Source organism: Aspergillus lentulus (assembly GCF_001445615.1).
Source record: "Aspergillus lentulus DNA, contig: Alt08, strain: IFM 54703, whole genome shotgun sequence".
Classification (NCBI taxonomy): Eukaryota; Fungi; Ascomycota; class Eurotiomycetes; order Eurotiales; family Aspergillaceae; genus Aspergillus; species Aspergillus lentulus.
This window is the reverse complement of record NW_028322118.1, coordinates 1124578-1137185: the sequence shown is the minus strand read 5'-3', so window position 1 is coordinate 1137185 and position 12608 is coordinate 1124578. Positions and strand designations below refer to the sequence as shown.

At 49.7% G+C, this 12608-nt stretch overlaps 4 protein-coding genes and 1 non-coding gene across 5 annotated transcripts; 3 read left to right on the top strand and 2 right to left on the bottom strand.

Moving 5' to 3' along the window:
* Positions 1-290: 290 nt before the first annotated feature.
* ALT_3632 (putative oxalate decarboxylase) lies at positions 291-1954 on the top strand (the record flags this gene model as incomplete). Its single annotated transcript, XM_033556445.2, has 7 exons — positions 291-567; positions 621-710; positions 757-772; positions 817-988; positions 1034-1101; positions 1156-1781; positions 1833-1954. The coding sequence occupies 7 exons, from the start codon at positions 291-293 to the stop codon at positions 1952-1954; spliced, it is 1371 nt and encodes a 456-aa protein (XP_033412336.2).
* A 54-nt stretch (positions 1955-2008) lies between these two features.
* ALT_3631 (uncharacterized protein) lies at positions 2009-2813 on the bottom strand (the record flags this gene model as incomplete). The annotated part of the gene is made up of 2 exons (XM_033556446.2): positions 2009-2164; positions 2214-2813. 2 exons carry the CDS (start codon positions 2811-2813, stop codon positions 2009-2011), a joined length of 756 nt encoding a protein of 251 aa, XP_033412337.2.
* Positions 2814-3203: 390 nt separating this feature from the next.
* On the top strand, positions 3204-3316 carry ALT_t080. The gene is made up of 2 exons: positions 3204-3242; positions 3271-3316. It is a non-coding gene; the product is annotated as a tRNA-Leu (tRNA).
* A 338-nt stretch (positions 3317-3654) lies between these two features.
* ALT_3630 (glycoside hydrolase family 88/105 protein) lies at positions 3655-4903 on the top strand (the record flags this gene model as incomplete). Its single annotated transcript, XM_033556447.2, has 3 exons — positions 3655-4273; positions 4327-4757; positions 4808-4903. 3 exons carry the CDS (start codon positions 3655-3657, stop codon positions 4901-4903), a joined length of 1146 nt encoding a protein of 381 aa, XP_033412338.1.
* A 3352-nt stretch (positions 4904-8255) lies between these two features.
* ALT_3629 (F-box domain protein) lies at positions 8256-9275 on the bottom strand (the record flags this gene model as incomplete). The annotated part of the gene is made up of 1 exon (XM_033556449.2): positions 8256-9275. One exon carries the CDS (start codon positions 9273-9275, stop codon positions 8256-8258), a length of 1020 nt encoding a protein of 339 aa, XP_033412340.2.
* Positions 9276-12608: the final 3333 nt, after the last annotated feature.

Genomic DNA, 12608 nt, shown 5'->3' with positions numbered 1-12608 from the left:
GGCTATCTAACCCCTCAAGCGGCCCATTGGCCTGCAATGTTCTCCCTCCCCCCACCAGACTGGTCCACTGCCTGTCTGCTATCCTGAAGGTCTTCTCTCATGAGGGGTAACAGTCGCCAGTCGAAACGCATGGACCGGACTGAACTGGACAGGTAGCATCCGTCTATCGACTCCGGTGAGGGGTACAGACTGTCGATTTCGACCCTCTTCTTCTCCTCACTGAAATGTGGTATATAAGGGGGTCAACTCACGCAGCAAGTCCAGTTTGAGCCGAATCAGCAGACTCCACAATGAAGTCAATCCACATTCTGCACGCCTTTCTTCTTGTTCTCCCCTGTGCCAATGGAGCTCCCACAGCCCAGCCTTCCAATCCTCCATTGAGAGGCTCGGAGGATCTGCTGGGTTATTCCTCCTCCAATACCATCACGGAGCAGTCGACAGAGGTCAAGTATACCCCGGTGACTGGGCAAAAGGACGATGCCAATAACGGGGTGTATCTTGACTTTGAGGGCGTGGACAATCCCCAGCCTATACGGGGGAATCTGGGAGGGACGGACCCGGGACCGAGTATGTTGTCGTTTGTGCAGCATGAAAGGACGCTGAAGTGCTAACGGGGGTAGGGAATACGTACTATGATCAGATCAACAGTGATAAGCTGGCTCCTCCTGGGACGGATCATGGTCAGACGATCAATGCGCAGTGGCCAATGGGTATGTCTTTACCTTGGGTCATAGTACGCATGCTAACTTATTACAGGACTCAGTCATAACAGGTAGGTTTGTCCTCTCGGATTGAAGTAGGTAGCTTATGAGGTAGACTCGGCCACGATGGGGCTGGATGGGCCCGACAAGAGAATACCAACGTCATGCCGGACGCAACAGCCATGGCAGGTGTCAACATGAGGCTTGAGCCCGGCGCGTATCGGGAGCTGCATTGGCATGTTGCTGCGGAGTGGTCGTTGGTCCTCAATGGTTCCTGTCGTATCCAGGTATGTTTTCCTGTCTTGTCGTCGATGTTGCTGACCTGACGTCAGGCCGTCAACGATAATGGCGAAACGTTCATCGACGACGTGAGCGAAGGTGATGTCTGGTTCTTCCCTCCGTATGTCCAAGTCACAACTCACAACTTCAATGGACAAATATGCTAATCCGCTAGGGGCGTTCCTCACTCCATTCAAGCCCTCGACACAGGCGTCGAATTCCTTCTCGTCTTCGATGATGGATCCTTCTCCGAGGATAATACCTTTCTGGCCTCAGAAGTCTTTGCACACAACCCCAAAGAAGTCCTCGCCAAAAACCTGGGTGTCCCCATCACCGCATTCGAAAACATCCCCGAAGACGAACTGTACATCTTCCCCGGCACCCCAGCCCCCAAGGACATCGAGGCCCAAAACGTCTCGACGGCAGCCGGCATCGTCCCCAGAACGCAGAGCTACTCGTACCACTTCTCCGAGCAGCCCGCCCACGAGGTCGCCGGCGGATCAGTCAAGATCGTCGATCCCGCCACCTTCCCCATCGCCAGTAACTTTTCTGCTGCCGTCGTGACTGTCAAGCCGGGCGGGATGCGCGAGATCCACTGGCATCCGAGCAGCGATGAGTGGACGTTTTTCATCCGCGGCCAGGGCCGCGCGACGCTGTTCTCGGCACCCAGTACGGCAACGACGTTTGACTACCGCGCCGGGGATGTGGGCTACTTTCCTCAGTCGAACAGTCACTATATCGAGAACACGGGGGACGAGGATCTGTTGTTCCTTGAGGTGTTACAGGCAGACAAGTTCACTGGTGCGTAACTCCCTTTCCACTCTGTCTTTTGAGTCATGCTAACGTATACAGACATCGCACTAGGGCAATGGATTGCATCTACGCCGCGGCAGATCGTGGCAGATACACTGAAGCTGAGCAATGAGACCTTGAGCAAGTTGAAGACGGACAAGCAGTATGTTGTTGCTGGATAACGGATAACGTACATAACAATCACATGTCATCACTGCATGACCATAGTCAACAAATCAAGGCGCATACGGCGGCGGCAGCTCCGCCTCCTCATCACTGACACTGGACTTATCATCGTCCTCTGACTCGCTCTCCTCCTGTAGAACCTTGTAATCAAGCCTCTCAACCTTTTCATTTGCATCTGGCACAACAGCCTTGCCCTTCTTACCCTTCTAGCAGCATATCAGCATAAGCATAAACCAACCCCAGAAGAAAACTTACCTCCATCTCCTCAAAAACCACCTCCCCCTCCCCAACCTTCCCGACCAACCTTCCATTCTTCCATACCCCAAATCTCAACCTCATCCCCTTAAACTCCGTCCCGATAACCACACACTCACTCACCTCGCAGTCCGTCAACACCGCCCTCTTCACTCTGCTCTTGTCCATGTCCACGCGGTCCAGCTTACTCCGCCGGAGAAGAGAGTGCTTCACGCTCGAATCCACAACGGTGCTCCGCCGGACGGCGCTATCGCTTATCGTGCTGGCGCGGATCTCGCTCCGTCGCAGACGGCGGATATTCGAGAGTGAGGAGTTGCTTGCGTCGAGTGAGCGGGCGGCGGGGACGTTGAGGAGGGTCGTGTTGGTTAGGGTGCAGCGGCGGGTGGAGGAGTTGGTTAGTGTGCAGGAATGGAGTTTGCTGCGTTTGATGCTGATGCTGGCGCTGCTTTTAGCATCAGCTGTCCTGGCGATGGAGGTGTTTTCCACTGTGGAGCGGAATATGGAGTCTGCGGGGGTGAGATTGGTGAAGGTTGTTTTGGTGGTGGTGGAGCGGGTGATGGTGGGGGAGGAGGGGGTCGTTTCAGTAAGTGGTTTTGTCATTTTGTGTTGTCTGTTGTCTCTCTTCTTGTGTTTCTATGTTTGGTGAGGATGATCGATAGAAGATAGTCGACGGCAAGATATGTGTTCCGGAAAATGGCTGCCTGGTTGCTGACGGCGATCCCAGCAAGAAATGTATGTTGCGACTGGCTATTCATTGTTTGTTACCGAGGTGGCTGTGGTTCTATTATTATTAGTGCCACCATTACTTGTACCCAGTGAGGATATCCCTGTCTTCGGATATTATCACTAAGTCTAGTTTTAGCTAACATAAGGTTCGCTTGGTATGCTCTGTATTGGCGTAGAAGAATATCTTGCTTAACAGCCCCAACTGATTGACCCAAAATTGAGGATATTCTATTATATTCAAATATCTGCCAAACAGACATCGAAGGCAAGATGGCCGAGTTGGTCTAAGGCGTGAGGTTAAGGTACACCTTAATACCAAACTCCCAGAGTTTCCTCATCATCGTATGATGGCGTGGGTTCGAATCCCACTCTTGTCAGACACTTTTTTTTGCTCCCTACTTTTTTTCTCTCTTTATCAGCAACCCCACACCCCGCAATCTCCACACCAGATATTATGACGGACGACTACTGTGAAGATGCTTGATATTTCTCCACCACTCTGGTGGATGCTCCATGCCAAGATGGCTAGCTAATTTTCCGTTTGACATTTCTCCGTCTGCGTAGGGGTCTTGGCTCTCCTTTCTCCGGCCCGAGGCAATATAAACAATCCTCAAGATGTCTTGGGAGTTTCTTGGAACCTGGTATAAGAGCGAGAGGATTGTGATCCTTTTTCCTGCAGGGTTGTATATGGTAGAGTAAGATAGTGTCACACGAAATGATTTCAATCAGCAAATCCGCGCTGCTCGTAGCAGCCCTGAGCGGCCTCTCCCAGGCGGCCAACTATACCGAATGGATGGCCTCGTCCTTCATGACCAAGAACATTTCCCTGTCCCGCAACTACGCCAATGGCGTCCTCTACACCGGTATGGAGTTCGCCTATAACAAGACCAAGGACGAACGCTACTTTACCTACATCAAATCGCAGGTCGATGCTGTTGTCGACCCCTCCGGCGGGCTAATCAACTACCCCGGGTCAACCGTCTCGCTCGACGATATCCGCATTGGCCTCAACCTCCTTTGGCTCTGGACCAAGACGGGAGATGACAGGTACAAAATTGCGGCTGATACCCTCCGCGAGCAGCTTAACTTCACCCCACGCAACAAGGCGGGTGGGTTTTGGCACCGCAAGCCCACGTACCCGAATCAGATGTGGCTGGACGGGATTTACATGGCTGAGAACTTCTATGCGCAGTACACCGCGTGGTTCCAGCCAAACAATGCTACCGCATGGGACGACATCATGCTGCAGTTTGATCTGATCGAGGAGCACTGCAGGTTGGAGACCGGATTGCTGGTGCACGGATATGACGAGAGTAAAGTGGCAGTCTGGGCAGGTATGTCTCTGACAGGACTTTTCAACCTCACCGGATGATCCTAACACCATTAGACCCTGTTACCGGCGGCGCACCCCATGTCTGGGACCGCGCAGTGGGCTGGTACTTTATGTCGCTGGTCGACATACTCGACTACTTGCCCCGATCGCATTCCGGCTATCAGAAGAATCTCCGTCGTTTCCAGTCCCTGGCAAAAGCCCTTAAGAAGACACAGGACAAGTCCGGTGGATGGTGGCTCATAATGGACGGGGAGTACCCGCGTGACCCCCGCAACTACATCGAGAGCAGCGGTACCGCCATGTTTGCGTATGGATTCCTCAAGGGCATTCGCAAGGGATATATCCGCTCCAAAGACTATATGGCTCCTGCGAAGAAGGCGTACAACCTCATGGTGGACAAGTTCGTGGAGAAGAATGCGAATGGCACGCTGAATTGGCTTGGCACAGTGCAGGTCGGCAGTCTGGGCAGCAATGGAACCTTCGAGGTGAGTACGGGCCTATATCTGATCCAAGAAAATAGTCTGACGGTTGTTAGTATTATATCTCGGTTCCCGTGGTGCAGGATGATTATAAGGGTGCTGGACCTTTCATGTATGCCAGTTATGAGATCGAGGCTGCTTCCAAACAATAGATAGAAGGGATGACAGACCTTGCAAGACAAGGAAGCGCTCTAAAACAACTTGGCGGGATCCCTCGGACTCCGGAGCATTTAAATAGCCCAGATGGCTGAGTCAAATTTGAGTGACAGTGAGACATGTTCCTAGGATTGCGGACCTTTTTCGGAAAAGCGGGATGCCTGTGGCAGTGTCTGTGAGCCTGAGAAAGTTACGTAGGCTATTTTTGCCGAGAGGACATTGCACAAAAATATATGGCTGTCTGTGCCAAGGAGCCTCGAATGTGAGTCCATCACGGACTAATATACTGTAGCGTGGGATTAATCTTTGGAAAATAAACTCACCTGACCGGGGAAAATAGTGATGGTGGCGTCTGAGTTGAGGCCAGGAAAGAACCGAGGGGTAGATAGTATTAGAGCAAAGATTATATAGATATGAATCCTTCTAATCGAAGAGGAAGTGTGGGAGAAAAGGGAATCAATCGTTGATTGTGCCTGGTCGACCTCAACTGACTGGGTGATTTGTTCGTCTTCCACCTAGCCCCCAACCAACCAAAGAGAAGCCTTGTCTCAGCTTGGCGCAGTGTTATGTTCACCTTAGATCACAGCCTAGTCCTGTGGATCTGTTGGTCAACCCTGCGTCTCTTTCCTTAGTATGATCGTAGAATAGCTTTTGGTAGGAATGACTAGGTTATAATCAAGAAAGTGCTCATCCAACTGACTACTTTCAGTCTACCAGTTCACTTTTAACAACCAACTCTACCACTACTGTGAATCTATCTATCCATTCATTTCATCATCAACCAACATTGATATTATAAGACAACAAGTTGTCAATATCATGCCACCTCTGTCAAAGTTACGGGCCAGAGGAAGGCCAACGACTGACTACGAACGATGGCTCAATTTCAATCCCGAGGAAGATCCATCCTCTCCTCCAAAATACGGGCCAGATAGAACGCACCGCTATGTCGATGATTCGTCCGTCCGATTTGCTCCAAACCGCCAGCTCATGTTGTAGGCACCATCCTCCATTGCTATTGCTTGTGTCCGTCTAACAACCGCAGCAATGACCAGCGCCATATGCCATCCGGACATACCCGTCATCATCGAAGAATTGCACACTCGCAAGGACTAGTTCGAGGCATCACGTTTTTCTGCGCCGTCTTGGTAGTCATACTGGTCATGCGGATGTTCGTGGTCTCGCTCATTCGCGCATCCCGACGACGAAGAGACATCGAGAGACAGATACAAGAGGCATCCCAGCGACAACAAGACCCGAGAGTCTACGAGGATAACAATGAATTGAACGAACTGTGATTATTTTCTATCCTTCTTTTGCAATTCTCATCATATGCACGTGTACATCACAGCCGATGGAGCGATAGCCGCACGATGGCGTCCTCGCCAACCTCAGGGCAGACACCGAAGCATCGCATTACCTGACAGAGACTCGGCTCCCGAATTGCCGGGATATACTCACGCCGTGTTTCAGAGAATTTTCGTGGCGTCGCGTCAGACTTGGCCAAAGTAAAATCTCCAGGCAGCTGGATTCTTCTCAGCATGCATGTCAACGGCGAGGACTGGACTACATCACAGCCAAGCACTGTGAAACAACTGGATGCAGTGCGTTATTCGCCGGAAGGCTTGTTCCTAACCTTATTGAGGTCAAGCTCAGAGTGAGCAATTCTTCGTGATTGGTAGTTGGTGGAGTTTGGATGATAGAACATAGTTGCCTAACTGCCTTGCTCCAGCATGCGTCGCACGCGCGGCACGACCACGTCGATCAAATTGGAGTGGAGATAGAAGGCAACAGGGCTCTGCATATTTTTGTCGATGACCCTGGTTATGCTAGAGATGCTGGAGGTAGTGTCTTGCTGTTACGAACATAGGACTCTTTCTCTGGTTATATTCTCTATAGCAGATACTATTAAATCAAGGCCAAGCCCTTACAAACGGCTAGTAGTCTATCGAGAAGTCACACTGCAACTAGAATATTCACCTTTTGAAGTCAGAACCTACAAAATAGAGTCCTATAAATGATATGCATGACAGCGAGTTTATCATCGTAAGGTGCTTTTACCATTCTGGGGAATTTCAACGCACTCCGCTCAAACTCATGGGCAGGGTCCAAATTAAACTTCGCAAGCTCAGTCTAACCAAATTACAATTAGCGAAGCAGACATGTCTCATTCCATCCAACTGGACATGTTTGCAAGTGGACCCTTGTCTCACCGAATTCTACGTGTGAATGATGCGATAGACTGGTAGCCTTAGGGCCAGTCTAGTCTGAAGCGATCTATGGTGGACCCTGAGTCCCTGTGCTAGACTGCTCTTAGCAAGGCCTGCGACGGGGATCACCGATAACAGACCAGTACCAACTACCGAGGACAGGCACTAAATATTAATAGACTAAAGGTCTAAGCCACATTATATAGCAATGTATTAGCAAATATTTAATGTAACCATGTCAGCGGCAATCTGACTAGTTCAATGTATGTAGTGGATGATTCAGGGGAAATTTTCACTCAAGTGCTGACTGCTGAGCTGGCTGTCATGTGATGACCTAGGGCCTTGTTATTATTATAGGTTACTAATGAGAACTGAAGTGATCAGTCAATGCGTTTACTATTGGGTAATCCGAGCCGTTTTAATGTTGTGGGGAGGTTGAACTGCATTGAGATAGCATCTGGCACTCTTTTAGTCGTGAGAAACTGATAGATTAGATGAGACAGTTTAATACTTATAGATTTCACTATAAAAGCCAGCTTGCTATAAAAGAATGCTTATTGGTAGTAAAGCCTGTGCTTAAGCCTTGCTCAAAGGATTATTTTCTTCTGGCCTTTGTTAGCCGATCAGACACGATGGCCTCGGTAGTCGGTGCTATCCTTAGAGGAAGGAGACCCACAAGAATGATTCAAATTGTTGCTGTCATAGTGATACGGGTTCTTGTACTCTGCTTCGCACAGTAATACGCTCGATTCGGTCTCTGCGACAATGCGAGGCCAGGTTCACTAGCTTGGGTCGGTTTTCTTGCCAATTGTTAAGGAGCTCAGGGAGAGCGAGGATTGTCCGATACTTTGGCATCGGATGGCCCTCGACCGTCTGGACGCGGTCAACCACACCGTCGGCTGTGACCTGGTTCTGGTAGGAATAGTAATAACTATATCATGTCGCTGTTCGTGCCGGTTTTCAAGTGTCACTGGTGCTAATCGATCTGTGTATCGTTCACATCCACCCGTGCTTGCTTGATAGGGACGAGGCGTGGCTCTGGTTGTGCTGACTGGTCCACAGTCTCTTCATCCGAGACTGTGATTTACCATCCGATGGTGAGAGAATTAGAGAATTAATAGATAATGGACTTTATATATCATTCCTCATCGTTGCTCTCTTCGTCGCTGCTCTCTTCCCTTGGGATGAACTTCTCCTCCCGCAGCTTCAAACAAGCAAGACCAGACACCCTTGTTGAGTTAGAGTCCACCCCCCAATCCCGAAAAGGATACTGCAAGGTTCGAAAAGCAGAAAGTAACTTGGATCGACGATCAGAGGCACGACTGACGTCCGAGCCGGCCCTGTTCAGTGTCTCGATACACAGATTTGGTGTGGGATCACTGCGAGAGCTGACCGGATGATCCTGTTCAACGTCTGGTCCACCTTCTGCAAAATAGTAGCAGGTAAATGGTATAGTCGCGGCCCGGATTGTTCGCCGATGATCGATGACCACCACATCGGCTTCCTGTATCGCCTGTTCGACCAAGGGCATGAACTCCTCTATATAAACTAGCGGGCCAAACTGTGGAGGCATATGGCCCTCCCAGCAGATCCAGTGCTGGCGTAGGCCTCCTAAAAGGCTCTCAGAAACTAGGTCATAGAGCATATTCATCCGCAGCCCTATCAGATTCATCTGAACCTGATCATTAACCCAGTGAGTCATGGGAGCGGCGTCGCATGGGAGATAATAGTGCTTGAAGATCCAATCCCCGCGAGGAGAAGTAGCTTGCACATAGGCAAGAGACGCGGGGGGCTGCTGCACCAACATCCGGCGCCAACTTGCTTCGCGGCGGAAAAGTTTCTGGCGCCTCTCACTCGCCTCCGGCCCGGACAGCGTCAGGTAGATGCATTCTCTCACACCGGATGGGTCCTGGGGAGGGGGAAAGAAATCCCAAAATTCTTTCGCTAGGAGTGGATTACGCAACTTTTCGTGGCACTTCTCTGGTGGGATCGGCTTAAAGAACAGGGCCTGCTGTAGCCTTGGGGAAGCTTGAATGAGCCTGGCCCAGGAGTGACAAACTCGCTGGGCTGAGGTCAGCAGGGATTGAATATCAAGGTAAAGGAGAATATATTCGAGGAGCTCAGGTGCGGACAGGACGAGCCGTTGGCTCTCAGCCATAGTGAAGCACTGCTGGCAAGCCTGGCATTAACAACATGGCTACTCGGCATGGATTGTTTACGCTGAATTATATGTGTTGGCATACGGCTAAACTAGTCCTTACACAGCTAGATCATTCACCTGACCTTCAGGGGTACAAATATTCAAGAAATTCAGAGGACAGAATCCACCTTCAAAACCATCATACCGGTACCTAGACATCCCGAGTGACTGCGTCAGTGTCCATCATGGAGGTTTTACTGACGCGCCATATGAAGATTACCACCGTATGTTGATAAAGGGAGACTAGCTCTGGTGGTTACACTCTCGAAATACAACAGGTTTGTGATACCACAGATGGCGACACCAAAATAGCCAGGGTCAATTAGCCTTGACATGTTACTGTTTCTGAGGTAGGGAATGTCACTGGCTTGCGCAGACATCATGTCCCTGATTGGTCGTTGGCCACTCACAGCTGTGGACGGAGACAAATACCTCGGGCAACGAGCGCCTTCGCTGAAGCCGGTGGCTCGCACACACTCCGATGCCGGCTATATTTCACTCAAGCATTCTTGAAGTCATTATCGCCTCTCGGTTGGATGCTTTGATTAGGGTTCAAATACTGCTTCGCAGCCAGATGCGACATCCAAACTATATTGTGGCAATACGGTCATACACATTTAGGAGAGTACAGAGGGTTGTCGAGGAAGTTTTGGAACACTCGTCTAGGTCTTCATGAAAGCGTACAGGTCCAGTCTCTACTAGCCCAGTGACTGGCACCCATACATATAGCAAATTGTCCAGGGTAACGACGAATTGTGGTAAGATTGACAAATGCACTTGATTCATCGCTCTTTACTCACTGGGAGCGAGGAATTCCGTGTGCGGCTGTCAATGTGCCACTGGTGGATGTATGACATGTCATACACAAATGGGACTTGGCTGCCTGTACTATCACCTGTAACAAGTAGGATCACAAATGATGACTTATCTGCATCGAATAGCTGAACAGTATGCAGATGCAAAGCACATGGATCTGCTGATGCATGCTGCGTGCCCTAACTGACTTCTGACCGACCTTATTTTGACATGCACATAACGAAACAAACATATAAATAATCAAGGAGAAAGGAAATCAAAAGAAGATTTCTGCTCTGAAAGAAATGCTCTGAAAGGTTTGCAAAATTTTGAGCATGCAAATGTTCATGCAGCACCCCGACCAAGTGTATGACAACCCAAGTCCAGATCCTGACAGTCGACACCGAAGCAGAAATATCCAATTAACATCTAATGTATGCAACAGTCATATACAAGTGTTCAGTTATAGCCACTGTTCCACAGTTCCCAAGACGTCTATATAAGCCATTCACTAATATGACAGCAGCGAGATAAGGTCACATATCTGCGGATCGGGGAGCGGCGGTCTCTCGGGAGAAAACAGTTGACTTTTGATCTCGCGATCAGATTGGAGATCTTTCACTAGCTCTGACGAGGTAGGTTCCATTACTCGATGCTTGTTCAAGGAGGTTAAGTAACTGTTGGTGGAGTTGTTGAGAATCGATTCGGTCGTTAGGCTCGATGCGAATCATTTTCCACATGATCAGACACAAGAGATCATAAAGCATATCAGAACATCGTTCATCTTCTGATAAGCGGGTTACCCATGCCTTCACTGATGGCCGTATGCCTCTGAGATCAGTCGTGTAAAAGTAATCTTCGCTGAATTCATCCGCCTCACCACCTTCGGCACCGCGAAGCTCGGCAAACTCAACGATAGCATCGAACCCAAGTACTATCCAGGTAATGAACTCCAAATATAGGCAGCCAAGACTCCAAATGTCCCACTTCCGAGATATGCGTAGGTTGCGATGATTGTCTGGAGGCCTATAAGTTTTGGTACCAAGCATGCCGGCCGGGTCACCATTGGATACCGATCCGATGCTATGAAGACTAGCCAGGCCTAGGTCCGTGATTTGCAATATTCCGTCCGAGTCAGTGCATCCTGGGTAAGACGGGAACCATACGATGTTCTCTGCTTTCAAATCACCATGACGTCCGAAATAACGACCAGGCTGACGGTCGTCCGGCAGCTGAAACCCGTGGATCAAAGACAGCGCGCTTGCGAGGCCTGTCATTTGCTTCAACGACCACAAGACTTTGTGATAATCAATCTGTTCGAGTGGGATTCTCTTCCAATAATTGCGTAGGTTCACGTCTGCCCATGGAAATACCAGGTGAAACTTGGAGCCCTCCTTATAGGTAAATAGAAGACTGATCAGATGAGGATGGGGCCCGGACGTTTTCCTAAGAGTCATATGCATATCGCGCTCAATTTGAAAACGTGAAGGGTCGAAAGAAAAGAGTTTCTTGACTGCAACTACGGCTTGTCGATCCTAGCCATCAAGCCATGGTGTTAAGCGGTATTTATCACAGGCATCGCTAAAGTAGAGATGTCCACTTACTCGGCAACCAGGAAAATTCCGGAAGGTATGATGAGCAGGATGTATAAAGGCCTGAAAGACCTCACTGAAGCCGCTCTCAATCTCAATTCGTCCCGAATTCGTGAAAGGTAAGATTTGAGCAACCGGAAAATCGTAATGTTTGCCCTGCTCAAACACCGGAGCCAACATACGCCATTGTTTTTTCGCCAGGCTCTTAATTTCAGGGTCAGTCCATTCACTTAGAGCCTTGATATCGCGGCCTCCGTTTGTCTGCAGTGTCATTCGCTCGCTTCCAGTTCTTGCAGGCTTCATGAAGAAAGGCAGATCGGTGTCACTTATCCCCTCATCCAGAAACCTCAAGATATCAGCACCTCGTTTCCTGCTGACGAGGATTGCGAATAGTTTCATAGACGTCCGAACAATTCTCCTGGCTTCTGTCTCTGCATTGCGACCTTGCACCAACCCCTCCTCACGAAGTATGTCCTCCACTTTGGATTCGGTGATCAGTTCTTTGAGACTGGACAGTGGAACATACACTACATGCCCTGAACTGTCAGGCTCAATACTCGCACTGGATAAGGACTCTTGAAGCTCGTGAAGAGGACTAAAAGGGCTAGAGGCCACATCCAGGGAAGATCGCCTCGAGATGGAGCGATCAGATTGTAGTCCGGATGAGGACTGACGGTCCAAAGGAGCGCGGGGGTAATGCGGACTGAGTCCATCTACTCTGACCTGACTGTCAATGACCGATACGTTCGCGGGTGGGAAGGATGGATGATCATCGGAATTAGGATGCGTTCCAGACCGGGAAGACTGTTTGTCGCGATGAAGGCGTCGAAACAAATGTATGAACGGTTGAAAAAGACAGCACAGAAAAGCCATTGTTGAAATGTATAAGGTGCACAAACTCAAT